This window comes from Apodemus sylvaticus, chromosome X (genome assembly GCF_947179515.1).
Source record: "Apodemus sylvaticus chromosome X, mApoSyl1.1, whole genome shotgun sequence".
Lineage (NCBI taxonomy): Eukaryota > Metazoa > Chordata > Mammalia > Rodentia > Muridae > Apodemus > Apodemus sylvaticus.
The window spans coordinates 18,019,019-18,040,505 of record NC_067495.1 but is presented as its reverse complement, the minus strand read 5'-3'; the positions used below and the strand labels follow the sequence as shown (position 1 = coordinate 18,040,505).

The window sequence follows — 21,487 nt, the reverse complement described above, 5'->3', positions numbered from 1 at the left end:
AGAGAAAGTCACTTCCAGGGATCATGCAAATTATGAAGGAACAGAGACTATAAACAAGGCAAAAAGAATACTAAAGCTTTTAGGACCAAAGTTGTGCTCAGCTTTGTGTATCTTTGTTTATCCTGGTATATTTGTCCCTTAGCACATGCGTTTACATCCTTTATGTACACCCCCATGTACCCGGGCCTGTGCAGTGATTCACTCCAGGCCATAGCCTCTGGATCTCTGGGTTCAGGAGCCATCACAGAACATAAGCAAGGTAGGGCCGACCCAGCAGCCGCTCCACATGAGAGCGCTTCACCAGCCAGCATGAAGTCCAGCGGGGGAGCAGCCTTGGTGACTCTTTCAGCAGCCGCTTGCCTAGGTCCACTGGCACGTCCAGGCCATGGGGCTTCTGTAAATAAGACCCAGCAGGTCCTGTTACCAGCCGGATGTCTGTGTGTTGAAACTGTCCTGAGGGAGAGAAGACATAGCACCAATTAGAGCTCTAGGGAGGCCTGTGAGCAGGGAATTTAGGAGGAAAGTGGCAGGGTTTGAGGGTCAGGCCTACTGGAGGGGGAAGGCTAGGCATCGGGCACGAACAAGCCAGATGGAACAGGAGTGTGGCGTGCAGTCGAGAGTCAAGATAGCAGAGATAAAGAGAGCAGCTGGGCTTGGAGAAAACAGGAAGATACAGGGGAAGAAATGGTTCAAGGAGCCAGGATGGTGAAGATATCTATCCAACCTACTATCTCTGCTGCTGGGGTCTTCTGACTTATAGTCTAGGTACCTACAGTCCCAGAGTGTAAGTTAACAGGAGCCTAACAATTCAGATGGGGCTTTAAAACACTAAGACCTTGCTGTGTCTTTTCTCTGTTTAGAACCTTTCATGACTCCTCTGGTGTCTTTGAGATAAGGTCAAATTCCTCACCTTGACATTCAGCCTGATCACGCCAGCTCTCACTCCTGCTATCGCCAATTCCTTTCCTGTACACTCTTGCCTAGCCTGCCAGATGCAAGGCCCTCCCTCTTCTCAGAGGCCTTTCTTTTTGTTGCCATTGTTTTTAATTTTTTTTTATTCAATTTATTTATTCACTTTACCTCCCAATATCAGCCCCTTCTCTCCTCCAAGTACACCCTCATATAGATCCTCCCCCATTCCTCCCTTCTCGTCTCCTTTAAGAAGGGGAAGCTCCCCTCTAAGTATCAGCACCACTACTCTCCCCTCCCCGACACCCCACCCCCCACATCAAGTCACTGCAGGACTAGGCACATCCTCTCCCTCTGAGGCTGGGAAAATATTTCCACCTTGGGCCACTCTAGTTTTCTGCTCGGCTCTCTGCCTTGCAGTCACCCCTCCCTGTGAGCACTCTTCTGTCTGGATCTGTCTTTTTTCCTGTCAAGTTGGGATTACTGAATGTGAGGGGCCCCCTAGACCTTCATCCTAAAGAAGGTTTCTGGGCTGGGGAGAAGGCTCAGAGGTTAAGATCATTTGCTCTCCTTGCTGAGGTCCAGGGTTCTCTTGCCAGTACCCGCATGAGCTTACGAAGTTCTTTAACTCTAGTTTCAAGGAATCTGAAGCCCTCTTTTGGCCTCTAGGGCTACCCTGAGTACGTGTGGTACACAAACACACATGCAGACAAAACATTCACAAGTACAAAAAGTAAGAAGAAAAAAAAGGAAAAAGAAAAGAGGCTTCTGTTAGGACTGGTTCTTCTCTGCCTCAGAAGCACTTACCCATCAGGCCACGGGCTGAGGGGGTGAGGCCTGAGCCATCGACCACATAGAACCCCAAATGGGGCAGCTGTAGTGTGCTGGGGTGTCTGTACTGGTGACGAAGGATGAGGAAGTTGAGGTGGGGTCCGAGGCGGAGGGTGAGACAGGCTGCAGAAGCCACACGGAGCTCCAGCTGGGGCTTCTTCACCAGGGTGGGTTGGTTCCAGGGTAAGCTCAACGTGCTCTCACCTTGCACAGTTATAGAACTTCGACTTATTGTAACGGTGTAGGCCTGGGGCTTATCTGAAGTGATTGTGATGATATGGAAATATGTCCGGATCTGGTCCTTATGACCTGGTCTTGATGGCGCTCCAAGCAACTGCCCACTCACATGCAATCCTGTAGGGGCGAAATGCAGGCCTGGAGCATAAGATTTCACCACAGTGTATCCATGGTAACCTAAAGCACAGGCAATTGTGAGGGCTCAGGGTCCAGATGATATCACTCAGATTTGTGGTTAGAGTGTTAGCACGTATGTGAAATTACTTTCATCATGGGCCGCCCTGAGCTGTGTGTAAGAGGGGCATGTAGTATGTGTGCACATGCTTACTCTAATGTTATTTGCATGTCTATGTGTATGTTTGCCCACTGCTGTATAAATCTGTGTATTTGGTTATATTCTGATGAGCATCTCCAGGAATATCAGTGCAGCCACATATTTGAAGAAGATGGCATGTTTCAATGTTCATCTTTGATTGTATGATTGTATATGTCTGGTTATTTGTGGGATATGCCAACATGTATAAAGTGTAAGTATGCATGCATCTAGATGCATGTCAGTGTGTGTCAAGTGACTATTTCTGTGCACTAGTGTATTTCATGTGTCCGATGGGGCAGAGAATATGTGCTGTCTCTGTGTATTTGATTCCTGGGGATTGGAATGATTCTGGAAGCATCAGAGCTTCTATGTCTGAATTGTTGATGTGTATGGGTTACTGTGTGGTACATATTTGCATATTTATGAGTATACAGAATGTCAAAATAACTTACCACATGTCCTGGTATGTATCTCTGACTATCTTGGTGGTTTTATGAGCGTGTTTGTTTTCACTTTGAAAATTAATCAATTAATTAACTAATTTTTGAGACAGCATCTTACTATGTAGCTCTGGCTGGTCTGGTACTCACTATGTAGACTAAGCTAGCCTTTAACTCATAGAGAATCCTCCTGCTTCTGCCTCCTTAGTGCTTGGGTTAAAGGAGTACAGCACTATGCCTGAGTTTAGATTTATTTTATATTATTTGTGTGTATTTATTTATATATTACTTATGTGTATTTATATATTATTATGGATGTTTTTACTGTATGTAAGTATGTGCATCATGTGCATGCCTGGTGCCCATGGAGGTCAGAAGAGGTTGTTAGATCCCCTGGAACTGGAGTTACAGATATCTATGAGTCATGTGTTTGCTTTCATATGCATTCTTGTATATTACTATATATTACAAGGTACTATATATAATTATATATTTTATATGTTATAAAGTATATAAATATATGGAGCATATATTGTAATATACTTATATGATAGAGATTATATACATATTATAACATATACATATATTACATATACATGTATATATTTACTCTAGAAGCCCCGAGGCCTCCCAAAACTATAAGTCAACACAAACTCTATTGCCTCAGATATGTTAATATTTTGTGCACTCTACTATAGGATACATACAATAAAGTGCTAAATGTCTAGGGTTGTTGACATGAGAACACTCAGCTGTGGTCTTGTGTTGAAATGGAGTCCTTGGGGTTCTCACCTGCCTTAGGATCCTCTATGAGCTTCAGGAGGTCGCCTGGGCGCCCATCCAATGTGAAGCAGATCTTCTCATCTGAGTGAGGAATGTGAATCACAAAGTGGGGGTCCCCATCCACTGTAAGGCAGGAGATGAAACTCTGATGTTACGAGTCTTGAAGAAATGGAAGAAAGGAGAAGAGGGGAATGAAAAAGGCCATGCCTACTTTCCATGAGTGAGGAGGAGGGAGGAGAAGAAGGAAAGGGAGAAGGGGAGGAGGCAGAGAGGGAGGAAAGGAGGAAGAGAGAGTACCCAGTGTCAGTCCCAGTGCACAAGGGGTAGGGGCGAATGGATTACCAGAGGACGAGAAGGTGAAGATGCTTGGCCATGTGCCTGCAAAGATGGAGGACATGAATTAGTAAGGAACTGATCTAACACATCCCCAACAACCCTAGGGCCCTCAGCTTCTGGGTCTTAGGTAGGAACCAAAGTCCTGAGCTCAGAAATACATTTTCTGAAATGTATTTCTCCAATTTTTTCTTTATGCTTTAATCCTATCCCAGAGAACTGATTTATTTCCTATTGTTTGTTCTTTGAGCCAAGGTCTCAACATATAGGCCAGGTTAGACTCCCAATCCACCTTCCCTCAACCTCCAGAGTGTTGGGGTCACACATGACCATCGCACTTGACCCTGAACTGGTGGTTGCTCCGAGTGCCTGCTCATTGTTAGCTTCTTCCTGTTTTTCTTGCCATTTGGAATGTTTTCCTCTTATTTTACTTTTTTCTTACTCAAGTCAATTTCTAGTTCTCCTTTAAGGCCAGATCAACTGATGGGTGGATCGATAGCAATGTTCTAAAAGCACCCCCTCCCCCGGTGGTCTTGCTCTGTCTTGCTGAGTGATGCCTCTCTTTGCTTTGAGAGTCTGCAGCATCAAGGAGAGTCTCAGGAGATGCAGCCACTCAAGCAGAGCAGAATCTATAATTTTGAGATGACAAACCTCTCTTCTTTATAAATTACCCATGTTTCAGCAGCCTGTTATAGCAGTCAAATGTGGAAGGAGGGAATGGGTGCTGTCCTTTTTTTTAATTGAAAAAAAATCATATGTTTTGATCATGTTTCCCCCTTCCAATTCCTCCAAGAACCTTTTCACCTCTCTACGCACATGACTTTATGTTTTCTCTCTCGCTCAAAAGTAAAGAAAAAAAACACAAGAAAAAGAAAATTGCAAAAATGAAAATAAAAACCAAACGAGAGACCAATAAGATAAAAAAACCTGTCCAGACAAAGTAATATGAGACCAAAAGTCTACAAAAACACCATTGAATTCATCCTGTGTTGGCTAACTTAAGCATTGGACCTACCCTACTGCTTGCCTGATATACTCAGTGAGACTGCGTTGAGAATACTGATTTTCCAATAAGTGTTGTTTTAAACTGCTCCCATATTGTTGATGAGAGTTCCAGATGCCACTGAGTATAAACAGGGCTTAGAGGAGTCCTAGGCAGAAGAGCCCCTTGTTTACCTGTTACCAGCTCCTTAGAACTTTCCTCAGAGTCCATGTCATGTTCAGCAACTCCCAGGATCCTCTCAGAATTTCCATGCCAGTGTGGACTTCCTGCCAAACACAAAGAAATCAAATGAATCCTTCCCATGCCTGGGCCAAAGAGAAGATGGGCGATATTGCTGTACAGCCCAGGCTTGCCTCCAACTACTGACTCTAATGCTGCTGTCTCCCATGTGTCAGGATTCTATGTGACCTCCATATCTGCTCCTTCTTTCCTTCCAACTGGGAGAGTTCCCAGTGGCTACCCCAACTGACCTACTTATGTCTATATTCGTTGATACCTTTTTCAAGTTCAGATTCAAATTTTTTTCTTACAGCACCTATACATTTATCTGCTCACTCACTCATTCATTCATCTAGGTACTGCTTAGGCATTAGGATATGATGGTGAGAAAGATAGATGGGGTTTCTCACCTGGAGAAATGGTCAAAGGTGGTGGATCCTACACAAAATAAAACTTGGACTGATCAAGACTGATACATGCCTGAAGTGGCCTGTGGAGGAGGGTGGGCAAGGAAACTGGTCTGAGAGCCAAGGCACAGGCTGAAGAGAAAGGAGTAGGGAGGGAATGAGGACTATAGGAAAGTGCAGGCCAGGTGAGCATCTGGAAGAAACAATAGGCAGAAGTACTTGAGTGTTGCCTGGGGATGGCTCAGTGGGATGAGTAAGGAAGAAATCCGAGTCTAGAGTTCAGAGGATGAATGGGAAGATGGGAGAAGGTGAAGTCAGCCATGGTGTGCGCATACAGAGCTCACCATGCTGAGCCTTGCAAGCCATAAAAAAGACCTTGAACTTTATTTCAGGACTGATGGGAAATCCTAGAAGAGCACTATGTAGGAAAGGGGCGTGAGCCTGTTTGTCACAAACAAGGTGACTCATGAGGAGGCAGAGGCAGCTTTTAGATAAGATGGTAGTGTTTGTCTGATTTATAATGGTAACAGTTGAGATTGTGGGAAGTGGATTTGGGAAATAGATTAGAAATACAAGCAACAGGATGCAGAGATGGGTTGGATATTGGGGGAAGTGAAGGACAAGGTATGTCAAAGATGTTGCCTAAAATCACATCCCTGTGAATTATTGCTGCTCTTAACCCTTTCTAGCCCTGTACTATAAAGTAACCCAAGAGAGTCCCCTTCTTTCAAGATTGCAGTTTAGTGGGACGGCAGAAACCCATTTCTTTGGGAGACCAGAATATCTGGGTTTTAGTCTCTGACTAGTTGTGTGACATTAAACAAGTTGTTTCACTTCTTTGTGCTTCCAGTTCCTTGTGTATAAAATGCATATAACAATAGTTTCTCATAGGAAATTAAATGCTGGATTAGACACATGAAATGAAAAGAAGTACCTGTGCGTAGGGAAAGCTTGGAAGTAGTACTTAATAGTCTTTGGGAAATGTATTGGAAATTCCCAATATTTCCCATAAAATTTATTCAGTGGGGCTGTTCACAGAGAACAGAACAAGAAGCCCTGTCTTAGCTAGTGATGCTCCATTTACACTCCCACATCCCCCCCCCCCATGCTTGGGAGTCAGCAACTATTCTCTTTTTCAATGAGAAAAATGTCAACTCTAGTTGGGCCACTTTGCTTTTGTTTAGCCTTTCCAGTCTTATTTGCCAAGGCCTCAAATTCTGTGTCTATGTATAGAGGTCTGGAAATGTTAACTAGTCCAAAGTCCCAAAGCAACCAAGGGAGCTTCTGGAGCATTACTAGAACCCTTACATACTTCATCTACTCTCAGCTCCTGCTCTCTCCATGTGCACCTCCCCCACTCTGGCCTGGCCTCTTGCCAGCAACACTCACCATCTTTGTCAGGTGTGAGGAAGGTATAGAAAACTGGTGGGTTCAAGGACTCCACGAACTTGGACTCTTCCACTGACTCTGACAGCAGCTGGAGCTTCTCTGGGAGAAGGTGAAGACTGATGGCTTCCGGGAGAGTACTGGAAGGCAGCAAGATTGGGAGGTTTAGGGGAGCTGTCTTCTGGCATAGGAGCACAGCTGTTGGGTAGAGCCATTATTGGAATCCCTGACAGAGACGGTCTCAGAACTTGCCTGGTGCTCTTGGGTCCTAGCAGCAGGTCTTGCTGGTGCCAGCGTCTTGTAGTGGGCAGCAGAGAGGTCAGAGGAGAGGTAAAGGGAGAAGGGAGAGGTTCCCCAGGAACAGAGGTAGCCACAGTGCTGCTGGGACTTGTAGAACTAGAAAGTGTACTTGAGAATGTGCTGAGGCTCTGAGGAACTAGTGGCCTGGGTCTGGCAGGCAGTGGGATTTGGGTGCTATAGGGAGTTGGTGTTCTGGACTTGGAAAGTAGTAGGCTAGGAGAAGTTTGTTGAGATAAGATACTAGGTTTATGAGATGAAGGGATTTTAGGAGACTTGGGTGAGACATTCCCTGGTTTAGAGTGTGGTAAATTTGGGGAAGTCTTGGGAGCAAGATCTTTGACATTGAGGTGTAATGGGTGTTTGGGTATTTGAAATGTGGAAATAGATTTGGGCTGTGGCAGGCTTTGGGGTAACTGTGATATAGGTTCCTGTGATACAGGTTGAAGGTATGATGGGGTATCTGGTGTAGAGTGGGCATCTGATGGAGCAGGGAGATTGAAAGGAGTAAATGGATTAAAATGTTTCGTGGTGCCACCTTTGGGCTGGGCAGGGCTCCCAGGATTCAACGTCAGAATATGTGTCCCAGAATTAACCTGTGATGTGATGCCAGGGTTCTGGTGTGTTGAAGTACTGGGCTTCTGAGGCAATGGGTCATTAGAATTTGAAGGCACATGGGCAAGAGGTTTCATCTTCAAAGTTGGCAGTGCCAAGGTGCTGGAATCTTGGGCTGGAATTTGGGGCTTTGGTTGTATTGAAGTTGTTACGCTATCAGACCACTGACCCAGTGTCTCTAGCTCCTTGGAACTGATCATCTTCATTGTAGGAACAGTAATAGTTGAGGTTGGTTTTGTGGGTTTTGATTTGGAAGAGACCTTGAGAATTGAGGCTGGCTGAACTGTGCCTGCTCCTAGTCCAAGCCTGTTGCTGGATGAGGGTATGACTGTGCTTGTCTTGGCTGTGGTGGATGGCTGGGTTATGGCTTCCTCATTGGTCTTCTCGAGGTGTACCACAACCAGTGAAGTCAGAGCTGTGACAAAGTTGTATTCAAGGGATAGGTTGAGGGCTTTGGCGGCCAGCAGACGGCGAGTTGTGGTGTCCCTGGCTTGGAAGCGTGCCTTCAGCAGCTCACCAATAGTGACATAGGCCCACAAGCGGCGGATAAAGTGGGCCACATTGAGGGCAGGTTTCCCTGGGCAACCGAAGGCTTTTTGGCTGCTGTTGGTGGCTTCTTCACTATGGTGGGCCACAAGAAGATGACCATTTGGGCCACGGGCTGCCAAGTGGATGCCCAGTTTCTGTTCACCTGGCTGCACCTTGCCAGCCACCACCAGCTCTGAGCCACAAAAATAGTTAGGGAAATGGGCCCTAGAAGAGGCCCCAACCAAGCCACCCAGGTAGTCTAAGTGCACGTCTGCCAGGAGAGGCCTGGAAATCTCTGCATAGAGACCCTCTAGTTGCAGGGCTGCATCCGTATCCTCATATATGCGTCTTGCTTCTCCCTGGTTCTCCAGGGACAAACGATGCAGTAGGGAGAAGTCAGCATCGTCTCCAAAGGCCAAGCTGAAAAGAGATACCCTGTGGGCCAGTGCCTGACGGATGTTTGAAAGGATCACACTGGGAGTTGTCTCACCGGCTGTGGGCTCCCCATCTGTCAGGAACATGATAAGAGGAATCTGCCCCACACCACGGCCCTTTCCAGGCTCCTGGTTGCTATGGTTCAGCACTGAAGCAGCTGCCAGCAGAGCTGCATTGATGTCCGTCCCTAATCGGGGAGCAGACTGTGAGACCATGTTCTCAGGCCATTTCTTACCCCCACTAGAGACACACTCCCAGGCTCATCCTTCCCACGTTATCTTTTCTCACGCTGTGCTGTTCCCACTGCTTATCCATCCTAACTCCTTCACTCTCTCCCTGGCTCAAGTGACCTGATAGTGGGGCCCATATGTCCTTGTTTTTTATCACTCCCTGCTTCAGACCATTCTTTCCCAGGGTGTGGGGAGGGGAGGGTGGTGGAAGGGAGGCAGGAATGTTTCATTCTTTAGTCAGATGACAACCACCCAAAGACAGAACCAGAGCCTTTCTTGCTACAGGGGGAAAGAAGGCTTAAATGACAGAGGCAGTAGATCTGGGTGAATTGATTGATTATTTGAGACAGAAGTCAGAACCAGGGCAAATGCTTGGAAATAAAATCTAACACTTACAGCCATCCGCTTCCATGCGACTCACATAGTTTTTGGCACTACGGATATTCTGGACAGTGGCCTGGATTGAGCCCTCGGCTTTCCAGATGTTAACTGTGTCAGAAAAGGTAATGATGTTGAAGGAGTCACTGGCTTGCAGATCACTGAGGATCGTATCCATGGCCTTTTTAGTCTGGGGAAAAAGGGTGAAGAAGATAAAACAAAAATGGATCCCCATGAAGTTGAAAGGCTCTTTCTATCAGACACTTAAGCTCTTTTAACCCTTTTGGCCTTGTCTTTCTGTGAGTTGAGGGTGTCAGGGCTAAATGTTTGTTGGGCCTTATGGTAGGCCTAGACGTTCAATAGAAAAACATCGATTTTAGGTTGCAAAAGTCACATTTCAAGTATTCAATGACCACATGTGGCCAATGGCTATTGTATTAGATAGTACAGAATTTGAGATTATCATCAAGAAATGTCCAGTGGAACCACATATGGTGATACATTCCTATAATCAGCACTCAGGACGCTGAACCTGTGATACAGACTGTCTGAGAAAACAAACGATCAAATAAATGAACCACTGCGACAGCCTCACTCTTGAAGTTTCCAGTTCTGTCCTTCCCAGGGCTCCTTGGTCTCTATGGTCAATGGTCTCTGACTGTGTGATCTTGGGTTGAATGATTTCAATCCCTACAAGCTAGATAACCCTATGATTGCAGAGCTATACACCTAGCTGCCTGGCTTCTACCTGCTTAATTTCCACTTAGATCTGTTGCTGATTCTCACCGCTGTCTGTTTCCTCCGGAGTTACTTTCTTCCACATCCTTTCTATTTTTCCCAAGACAATGTTTAACACAGAGCTAGGCGTATAGGAGGATCCATAGCAAGTAGAATCCAGTATTGGGTACAATTTATAGAACACTTCAATGTAACAGACATTGTTGAACACTTAAGCTATATTAGCTCATACAGGTGTCACAGAAGCAATGTAAAAGCTTTTTTGAGAAAAATGAGGAGCAGGCATTAAAAAAACAAAAACAAAAAGCACTAACCTTTTATAGAATCTAAAGGGAAGATAGTTATAGTTTTCAGAGGCAACAAACAAAGACCTCATTACCTGTTGCAATTTAGTTCCAAACATGGAACCGCTCACGTCAATAACAAACACCACATTCTTTTCCACTGGCTGGAGGCCTCTGGGGGCAAAGTAATGAATAAAATAGCCACCATAGACCTGGATAAAAAGAAGGGGAGCCAAGAAGCGTGGTGAGAGCCAGTCCTAATCAGGCCCCTCGCCCTCTCCCCTAGGAAGCCCTGCTCTCCCCTTCCCAGGCCAGTTCTCACTCCCTACTTGTGTGTCTTGGCCTGGTGCTTATCTGCACACCAGAACTGAGCCTGTGCTCTGCAGACCTCCATCCCGGGCCTGGCCCAGGGCAGCAGAGCGAAGAAGACAAGCTTGGGGCCCAGGCCTACAAGGGTCAGCATCTCTGGAATATGTGAGTTCCTGTCCACGAGGCAGCCTGACTCGCACAGGCCTGAGGGTCCCCGGGGACATTAGTCTGGGCTCCAGGAACGGAAAGTATTGTTTTAACCTCCCTCGACAGAGTGAGCCGGGGGCCCAGCTCATTGCTGCCAAGGGCTGGGAGCTTGCAGGGCCTCCTTCTCCTCCTAAACTCTCCTTTCTGCTGTTGCTGGGCAGAGCAGGGAGGGGGAGGAAGCAGAGGCCAACAGAGCTATGTGTTCAGAGGGGATTGGTTAGCACCAGGTGCAGATGCCTTGGGTTGTCCTGATGTGATTGGCTGTTGGTCCCCTGCCCCCACTCCCATCTTTGCCTCTGCAGAGACTGAGGGCTGGGTCAGTGGAGGGAAGAGAAGGACTTGGGCCAGGAGGCCCCCTCAGGACCAGTGTCTTCTCCAGCCAGGGAGGCCTATGCGGCCTGAGGGTCTAGGCTGTGCTGGAGCTAACAGCTTGAGGCCTAAGGAAGGCCTCGGGGCTGCCCGGGACCAGCAGCATGTGCTGCTGTGTGCTCTCAGTCACTCAGTGAGCTCCCTTCTTTGCCAGAAGAGAAAGGAATGGGAAGAGGAAATGCTTCCCCTCCATCCCCGCCTCTGGGTCGATTCTCATGGAATGGGAGGCCTGTCCCCACAATCGTGGCTGCCTGTCCCCTTTCCCCAAGGCTCCTGTCACTCGCCCGTTCTGTCACTGCCCAGACATGAGCAGAAACCTCGAGGGCCCCCTGAACCTGGTACATATGGGCAAGGGGAGTGTGCCGGCCAAAGCCTGAGCCCATTCAAGCAGTTCTGTGACTAGCCTGTATCCGGGGTACAGGACAGACCAGCAGCCTCCCAAGCCCACTCAGTCGATCATGCCATGCTGCGAGCCCAGGAACACAGTGAAGGGCACCAAGTCGCACAAGCTTGTACAACCCACCTTGATGTCCAGAGGGGTCCCTATGCTCAAGACCGGATCCCTTCTGAGGAATTTGGAGCCGGGTACCCAGAGCATAATGTCAGGCCTGCTGAATTCAGCAGCTACGCTGGGTGCTAGGTGGGCACATTGGCTCTGGGCGACTTTGCTTCCTCCCTTCCGTTACACTGCTGGGACCCCACTACAGACCCCACAGGACAAACCCCAGCCCACGGCACCCACGGCCCCTTCCCCCGCCGCCGTGTCCCACTCACTGGCCACGTGAAAGCCCCAGTGTGTCAACCTGGGAGGGCCCAGGACCACCTTTGCCCTCTCCTCCAGCAGCCTTACCATGCTTTTGTCCTGGACACCATCACCAGACTCCCTTCCCACCAGATCTGAGAGTCAGCCTGGCCCTTCCTGCCATGCGGACAGCCATCCTCACGGCTTTGATCTGCTGCAAACAGTCCAGGGCTCGCTGGCCTCTTCACCTCAACCCAGCCATATTTACAGCATGGACTGCTCACTCTCAGACTCCCTGTCCTAGTACAGGCCTTCCATGCTGCTCTCTGCAACAGACATTTCTGCCCCGAGTCTCCATATGTATCCTTGCCTGCAGTCTGCAGAGGCTGCCTCCTCCCCACAGCAGCCGGTGCCTTCCCCTACACTACAAGCAAGGACTATTGCCACAGGACTTCCCACTGTAACTCTTTCAGGAAGACTCTCCTGACACCTCCTTGTCTGGCACCACGCACATACTGCCTAACACAGTGCCTCTGATTGCTTGGATCTCTGATGACAACGTGGATCTGTCTGTCTGCTTCCCAACCAGGAGATGGCTCGGGGAGAGGTTGGGAGCTGAGGCTGAAGCTTTCTGAGTTTCCAGGGCAATGAGTTGATCCCTGGGCCTGAGTAGTTTGCTAGTGGACATGTCAAGACAGAGATGGGGGAGCAGCAGGCTTGCTCCCAGCACTGTGTGTGGTGGGGTAGAGAGAGAGCAGTGGGCCAGCTGTGGACGGATGAAGATAGGAAGGGAGTTGCCAGGGACTAGAGTGGAGAGGCAGAAGCTGAACAGTGGAGGAGGTGGAGGGAGCCACACCCAGGGCACCAGGGAGCCTGAACAAGTCAGTGCTCCTGTGTCCTGTGGGACTGGCTCAGGTAGGTGTGGAGAAAGGTGCTTGGTGGCCTGGGGCCCTTTCTGCAGGGTGGTTTGTGTGCACAACATTGCAGGGAGGCAGAGAAGACCTTCTGGGCGCTGACTTCTGAGTCTTTGGCTAACCTCATGAGCAAGCCCGGGGTCCCAGGTCAGAGCTCCACACTCTGTTGGATCACAAGAGCTCCCCTCTCCTCCAAGAATGTTCAGGCTCAGAGGTGACACACTTCCTGTGCAGGAAAGGGCCTCGTGGTGGGGAACAAGCCTTCAGAAGCCAACCAGACAAGAAAGCCAAGGACAGGCAGACAGTGTGAGACATACAGAAAGTATGTGGCCCAATTACTCAGCAATACCTTGCCCTGCAGAGGGGCTGCTTACTGACACAACTCGGCGGCTCTCTTCAGGCCCTGTTCTAAGACCTCCAGTTCTGTGTCTCTAATTGTACTCTGTGACATGGTTCCCATGATGGGAAGCCACATGCCTTGACCCGTGATGGTAGCTCTCACATATCCCTAGGAACTCACAGGGGGACACCTCCTATAGCCCAGAACATGGCTCTGGCCCCAGTGACTGTGTGACCAAGAGCTCTGTAGCTCTGCAGTCCAGGTACCTGCACGTCTCCAATGATGTCCTCCATGACCACATCATAGTAGACGGTGAAGTCAGCCACAATGCCTGAGCTGGAGAAGGCAGACTGGTCTCGCAGTGTTGGGGAGAAGGTGATGTGGACGCAGGTCTCTCCCCTCTGTATCCTGGTGGATGGGGGCAAGTCACCCTCACCTGTGTGGGCATCCAGGTGGCACGGAGATCCCAGCAGAGAGAAAAGCCATGGATGGGGACAGTGAGAGCTCTGGGCAATGTATGGGGAGGGTGAGACCTGGAGCCCCCGCTAGCATGCCCTTCCTGCTGCCCACTGTCACTCTGTCACAAGCCCCTTCGTCAGTTCCTGCCCTGGCCCCGTTCATCACACCCAGACCCAGCCCTCCCTCAGCTCCCAGGATCATGAGGTAGAGGCTCTGTTCTCCACTCACAACCTCTCCCTGCCTCACTTCCCTTCCCACCCAAGGCCTGTGTCTGCAGGACTCCCATGCCCCCAGCTCCACAGGGAGCCATGTTCTCCTTCTCCTGAGACCAATGTAGTAGGTGGAGAGGGCAGAGACAGACACGATGGCAGAGCTGGGCTCCTCTCCTCTCCTTCTGCTGTGAGACAGGGCAGGCTAGCAGGGCTCTCCTCGGGAGACACAACTGTTGGCCTCTCTTCCCTCTCTTCCCCTGTCACTGAGAAAGCTGCCTCTGAATGAGCCTCTTCGAGTCTCCTGAAAGCACAGGCAACTTTTGGTTCTGGACATTTGCTCAACTGCTGTGAACATCAACTCCTTTGGAATTTTAGTCCCAGACAAGTGTCCACTTAGAATGTCCCGGAGCCTCTCTTTCTCCAGAAAACAGAGACTTGGGAATTGAGCTCCCTGCTCCTTCCTGCTCCAGCTGTCAGGAAGCTTAGGGGCAAACTGAGCCCCTTGCTCTGAGGGCCTGGTCACATACATTCCCTGGGCTTCCTTCCTTCCAGGCCTCTTTGTTTTGTTTTATCCCCACAGGACTACTTCTATCTCTGTTTTAACCTTTAAGGAGAAGGGGGAGGTGCTGCCATTTATAGCTTGGGGCTCAGGCGTGCTTGCTGCTAGACTCAGCTGCCCTGTGGGCCCAGGTCCCTGATAGTAGTGTCCTGTGTGCCTGGGCCAGTTGTTGACCAGTGTGCTCTGGTCTCCATAGCCACAGCACAGGGGTGCCCGTGGCTCCTGGATCACTGCAGGCTGTCTTAGGGAGTCAGTGTGGGGTTATGGGAAAGGACATTTGGTAGCAATTGGTGAGTGTCAACTGAAGGGAACTGTTACCACCACCACCAGTATTCATCAGGATGCTATAATTCACATGGAAAGAAGTTGTCATATCTTGCTACGGGTCTCAGGGTGTAAGGGGGTTTGAATAAGAACGTCCTCTATAGAGTTATGTGTTTGAATGACTGGTTGGTCCATAGAAGGTGATACCATTAGGAGTTAAGGCCTAGTTGGAATAAGTGTGGCCTTCTTGGGCAATGGATGCGGGCTTTTGAGGATTAGCTGCTCAATCTAGGCAAAATGTGGCTTTCATTTCTGCTACCTTCTGATCAAGATGTACAACTCGCAGCTCCTGCTTCAGCACTCTGTCTGCCTACACCCTACCATGCTCCTTGCCTTAGTGATAATGGAGTAGACCTCTGTAACTGTAAGTCGGCTCCAATTTAAATTTTGTTATGAATTGCAGTAGTCATGGCATCTCTTCAGAGCAATAGAAACCCTAACTAAGCCAAGGTATAACTTTCTTTCTTTCTTTCTTTCTTTCTTTCTTTCTTTCTTTCTTTCTTTCTTTCTTTCTTTCTTTCTTTCTTTCTTTCTTTCTTTCTTTTTTTAAGGTATAACTTTCTTTGATGAACAAGGGCCTAGGCTCCTTCCTCAGCTCTGGGAAAAGTAATCTGTCCTTGTGGTCCTGGATCATAGACGTCCTCTCTTTCATTTGACTGTTCAACCGAGGGAGGGAAGCATATACTCCTATCTTATGGCAGAGTCAATCTGGCCTCGAACCCAGTTTGTGCCATGCCATTTTTTCTGGCTGGGCAGGTTCCCATCAGCCAGACCCCTCTAGTTCTGAAAAACTCTGCAAGAATAGCCTCTTGAGCTATGTAATTTCCCTGTTTCTATCCACTCAACTCTCAGGAAATTGTTTAAATTGGTTTAGTGTCTCCCAGCTTGGCTGGATACAAAATTCACTTCAGACACATTAAATATGGAGATTTGGGGTCCTAAGCAAAGCCTATTGCACTGGGCTCCAGTAGGATGAGGTACTGGATTCTGTGTTTTCTTAAGATTATATCCATGTTGCACTGCACTCAGTTCTCCTGTCTCAGTCCCACCAATGGACTTGGCAGTAATCCTATTAGTTAAGATGCTTTTCTGTTCTGCGTGGTGCCCCAGAATTACCTGCCCTACCTTTCTGCTTTTCTACTTCACTTTGTGGTCATTTAGGGAAAAGGAGAACTCCTCCCACAAGGCTTCTACATCCTTCTACATTGTTAATACAGTACTTCATGATCCACTCCACATCTACCTGATTCCTTCCTTCCTTCCTTCCTTCCTTCCTTCCTTCCTTCCTTCCTTTCTTTCTTTCTTTCTTTCTTTCTTTCTTTCTTTCTTTCTTTCTTTCTTTCTTTCTTTCTTTCTTTCTTTCTTTCTTTCTTTCTTTCTTTCTTCTTTCTCACTGTTTAGCCTTGGTTGATATGGAAGTCACTATATAGACTAAGCTGGCCTTGAACTCACAGAGGTACTTGCTCTGTCTCCTGATTGCTGAGATTCAAGGCATGTGCCACCATGCCATGTCTGTTATAATTTTAATAATTGAATATGTACTTTTAGAAGCTTCTATTCCATGCCAAGTTCATACTAACTTGAAGAATTGGGTAGATATTGAATTCCAAATATCTTGAACTCTAAGCAAGCCCCCTTGTCTTTGATTTGGGAAGGAAATAGGTAGAGGGATATTACTGTCCCACAGAATGTCCAAGTTCTTTATATAAAGAATGGCAATGTCTTTGGCATCTCATAGCACTGCTCACATACTTGTTTGGTTGTTGGTGCACATTCGGCTGGTCCTCAGTGGAGGTATGTGCACATAGGCGATGCCTGTCCTTTCAGACACAGTGATTTCTACATTCAGCTTCCTCACCAACTGTCCAGGCCTCAGGCTTACCACCAACTGGTACTGGCCCTGGTGTCGCTGTAGCAGTTCTTCATAGGCTAGGGCAAAAGTTGCCTTTGTGCCTGCTGCCAGCCTAGTGGAGATTCGAAATTTTTCTGATTCCCGGTCCCTGGGCAAGAAGTAGAAATGGATTGGAAGGGTGTTGGATTTCCTGTTGTGTAGGGAAGAATTGGATGGCTTGCTTCTGCTAACCCTCACCCTTAACCAGTTGGACCTGATCAGGTCTTAAATAAGTCTCTAGGCCACAGTCACGCAGGCATCTAGTCAGCAACCTCTTTTCCTCCCTCATCCCCTCTCCAGAACATTCTACCTGCAAAATGATCTCACTGTCTCCCTTATGGAAATGTGGTTGATAAAAATCTGAATCCAGATTTAACCAAAAGAGTTTTCAATATATGCAAAAGTGCCTTTCTACCTTTAAATAGTCCCCTAAACCTGCTTGATCCCTATGTTAAACTCAGCTTGTTTATATGGTCAAAAGCTAAAGTATTCATTTCTGTAAAATGAAACTCTCTTAGAAGCTGAGAAGAATCCATAAAAATTGTAATACTATGAAAAATAATACTTATACCAAATGAATAGAACTCACTTAAGAAATAAGTCAATCTAGACAAATCTCACTTTGTCAACCCAAGCCAGAATGACAAATACTATCATTTATCTCTCAAATGTGGATCCTAACTTTAAATTTGTAGATATCCATGTTTAAAGTGTCTGTAGAAGTCAGGAAGCCAGAAAGGGCCCATGAATGTGGGGGAGGAGCAAGAGGCCTTAATGGGTACATACATAGTATGAAGGAATGGGAAGAGGGGAATACTGGTGTCTAAAGTTTTAAATGCTGGTGAGAGTTGGAGTATTGGGGTATGGGTTAAACCAAATTAATGATGTGTGAAAAAGCCTTACGGAAAGCTATGATTTTGTTATTATTTTAAATTAAATATCATTTTTCAAGGAGTTTTAATGGAGGCACCCTACCCTACATAGGTGGGAATGCTACTCCCAGAAACCATGCTTTATAAAACTAAAATCCTAAAGTGTCCTATGGCTTACCTCCTTGGGAATTGTTGTTCAAGTAGGCCTCACAAGCCCCCAAATAACATAGGCTATTACCATTTCTCTACGTTGCCCATTACAGAAAGATAGGCAAACCCTATTGCTGAAGATGTCATACACTTTGGTTGCAGATAATAGACAAATCAATCTTGAAGTGATCAGGAAACTTCCTTCCTGCTAACTAGCTTTCCTAGTGCTGGGAGGTATTACCTAGGCTGCTTAGGGAGAAGATATATCAATTGTCTTTCCCAGAGCTGTACCTAGCATACTGCAGTATCTGTTTATGCAGCAAGACATGTAATAGTGGTATGGGTGTTCTAGGGGTACCTAACTATTCTGATTAGATTTGAGGCATGATTCACAGGAAAAATTTCATTCCTGGTACCAAAAACCCTAGTCAAAAGTCTATGGCTAAGGAGGTCAAGGCCCTAAGAAAGAACCCACTATTATTGTTTTACTAAAGGGTCATGTTGTAAAAATGGACTCAACGTTGATTAAAAAAATCTTCATTTTGGTTAGTTAAGAGATTCAAGACTGATCAAAATATTGAGAGTAAGTGAATCAACCCTAAATAAGACATCTATGCCACCCATGCTGATGCCTCATGGAGTAGGGGTCAGAAAGAATACAAAACCTAAAGAATTGGAAGGGATAATATCTTCTATCCACAGCATGTGTGTTTTGTACTCATGAACTCACGGCAGCTATAATTACCTGAACAAGGCCTGCACAAGATGAAGCCAACCAAAATCCTAGCATGAATTGGGGGAAGGACCCATGAGATCCTATTCTTCATGGAAGAGCTAGTTGACGGTTTCTTTGGGGGAGGGAAAGTCATCTTTATTTGGAAGATGTAGTCTTGCCTGGTAGATTGCCATGCCCCAGTGAGTAGCCCCACACCCATTTGCTAACTGAACACAGACAATGATAAAGAAAAGAAAGGAAATGGTATGCAGTTGGGAGGGCGATGAATTAAAGGGGTATATGAGGGGTTGGATGGAGGATGAAAATTTGCTATGATCAAATTGCATTGTATACAAGTATGGAATTCACAGTGAATAAATAGATATCAATTTCAAAATAAAAATAAAAAGAGGAGAGAAAAACTCACTTGTATATAATCTTCCCCTAAAGCATGCTAAGCTCCATCTTGCTAGCAGAAGAAAGCTAGAATTAGGGAATTAACCCCCCACATGTTAAACATCTGTTGTTATAGGTTTTGGTTTTTACTGACTCACATAATCTTGATGTAAATCCTCTGAAGTAGAAATCATTTTCTTCATTTTAAAGAAGTAGAGTATGAGGCCCAGAGAGAAAGTATATCTTTCCTGGTCATACAGCTATGATGACCTAATCATATTTTAGAGGAGATGTAGCCTTACCTGATACCCACATGAGCAGCTGTCTTTCCTTGCTGATAGGCTTTCTCATACATTTTCTTTGCCTCATGTTTTTCCTTAATTTCTGCAACATAGATTTTATCATCAATGGTCCTGATGGGGTAGAGAAAAAGAAGGGATAGTGAAGTCAGACAAAGGAAAATGATGGTCAAAACCAGACAGAAATAAAAGGGAGGAGAAGGGGGATGGGTAAAGAAAGAATAAAATAGTGTCATTAAATTCAAAATGGAGTGGGAACAATTAATGGCAGTGAAAGTGAGATAAAAGAGGCGATAATGTTCTTCTGAAGTCTGTTTGTCAACTGGGGAAAGAGAGACCATGCAGCATGTGGGATACCAAGGTTGCAGTTTTGTGTTTCTTTAAGCATTGACCAATGTTTGCCTTTTAACACACAAAAAATGTTTTAGGCTGAGTGTTTTTACTGTAATTGTTGTATATTTGCTATAACATTTATTTTTAAATAAAACATATCAAGCTAAGCATAGTGATGCAGACATAGAATCCCAGCACTTAGGGTGACATATTCAAGGTTCGCTGGTCTATATAGTGAGCTCCAGGCCTATATGAATAACAATCTAAAAAGTGTGTCTTTTAAGAGAAAACACACTAGGTAAATAATATTGTGAATGGTATAAACGGTTAAAAATTGTCAGTGACTCTTTCATTGGGGTCCCCAGGCTCAGGTCAATGGTTGGCTGTATCTGCATCTGTCTTAGTCAGATGCTGGCAAAGCCTCTCAGAGGACAGCCATATTAGGCTCCTGTATGTGAACACTTTAGAGGCAAAGGGGAGGGAGGATGGGATGGGGAATTTGTGGAGGGGAGGCCCAGAAGGGGGACAACTTTTGAAATGTAAATAAAATAACCAATTAGTAAAAAAAAAAATTGTCAGTGACACAGGCCCCAAAGGACATGAACTAGATCTGATCTGACCTGAATGGCCCTTCCCCGAATATCCCAGATTGTACCCTACAAGTTTCTAAAGGAGGGAAGCAACCAGTAGTTCTACCCAGCTAGGATTCCTGTGAACCACAATGATGACCACTAGAAAACTACCAGGGCTAATGAAATCATGGATCTCGGAGGAGAACATACAATTGCCACTTTACTAAGCCAACATAACTCCTAAATACAATCTAAACATTTATCCTTATACCAACATATAAGTGTATTTCTAACCCCTCATCAAGGAAACTTCTCTTTGCAACAAATAACTAGTATAGAAAACCACAACCAATCAAACTGCAGAGTTGTGCAGCCCAGTCCCAACTGGCATGTCTACAACACAACTCCTACATCTAAGGTTCAGGGATCATTGCAGAAGAGGAGATGGAAAGATTGTAAAAGCCAGAGGAACATGAAGTTTGTTTTAAGATTGTGTCTCCTAGGATGTCAGGGAAGCAACACCTGTGAAGTCTCAACAATATGACTAAACATGACCTGAACAAAGAAGAAACCAGCAGCTATTTTAACATGGAAAGAGAAAAGGCTGTGAGGCCTCAACCTTATTCAAAGAACTGCAGATAACTAAGAAATGATGAAAGTGGAAGACACAGGGTTTAATTTCAGCTTACAAAGCCGAGGTCATGTTCCATCAAAGAGTGCAGTCAGGGCAGGGATTCAAGAAGGGCCGGAACCTGGAGGCAGGAGCTAATGCAGAGCCATGGGGGGGTGCTGCTGAGTGGCTTGCTCCCCATGGCTTGCTCAGCCTCCTTTCTTATTGAAACAGCACCACCAGCCCAGCGATGACACTACCCACAATGGGCTGAACCTCCCCCCCATCAATCACTAATTAAGAAAATGCTCTTACATGTTTGCTGCTTGCCTACAGGCCAATTTATTGGGGGGCATTTTCTTAATTGAGGTTCCCTCTTCCAACTTGCATCAGGTTGACAAAAAAAAAATCCAATCCAAAACCCCAAAACAAAACCCTACAAGTGACCCCTATTCAACATGACACACAAATACATCACTATTAAACCATAACCTTTACTTTCTTGTTTCTCCCTAAGATCTCAAGCTACTATCATAATAAAATCATAAAACCACTTTAAAAGTCTCATACTCTTTAAAAAAAATTCAGACTTTAAAAAGATGTTCAGCTTCTTTAAGATATCCAAAGTCTCTCTAAAAATCCAAAATCCCTTAAGTGTGAGCTCATGTAAAATAAAAAATAAGTTGCATACTTCTTGTCCCAAGAGGGGAGAGCTAGATAGGACACAGTTATAATCAAAGCAAAACCATACTCCAACAGTGTAAAAAGTCCAACATTTGGGATTCACTCATAAACTCCTGGGCTCCAAAGTGCCGAGGAGTGGGCAGCTCCACTTTTGCAGCTCT

General features: G+C 46.2%; 1 protein-coding gene across 1 annotated transcript in view; it reads right to left on the bottom strand.

Annotated features, from left to right (window-relative positions):
• Nucleotides 1-241: 241 nt before the first annotated feature.
• The window catches only part of Itih6 (inter-alpha-trypsin inhibitor heavy chain family member 6), a 28,963-nt gene continuing 7,717 nt past the window's right edge, over nt 242-21,487 (bottom strand). Inside the window, exons 3-14 of the mRNA XM_052171866.1 lie at nt 19,131-19,241; nt 16,557-16,804; nt 13,517-13,686; nt 10,465-10,581; nt 9,366-9,537; nt 7,117-8,926; nt 6,868-7,004; nt 5,026-5,118; nt 3,859-3,894; nt 3,526-3,639; nt 1,717-2,094; nt 242-453 (exon numbers count right to left, since the gene is read on the bottom strand). Coding sequence (XP_052027826.1) covers nt 242-453; nt 1,717-2,094; nt 3,526-3,639; nt 3,859-3,894; nt 5,026-5,118; nt 6,868-7,004; nt 7,117-8,926; nt 9,366-9,537; nt 10,465-10,581; nt 13,517-13,686; nt 16,557-16,804; nt 19,131-19,241 — 3,598 coding nt within the window. The remainder of the gene's footprint in view (nt 454-1,716; nt 2,095-3,525; nt 3,640-3,858; nt 3,895-5,025; nt 5,119-6,867; nt 7,005-7,116; nt 8,927-9,365; nt 9,538-10,464; nt 10,582-13,516; nt 13,687-16,556; nt 16,805-19,130; nt 19,242-21,487) is intronic.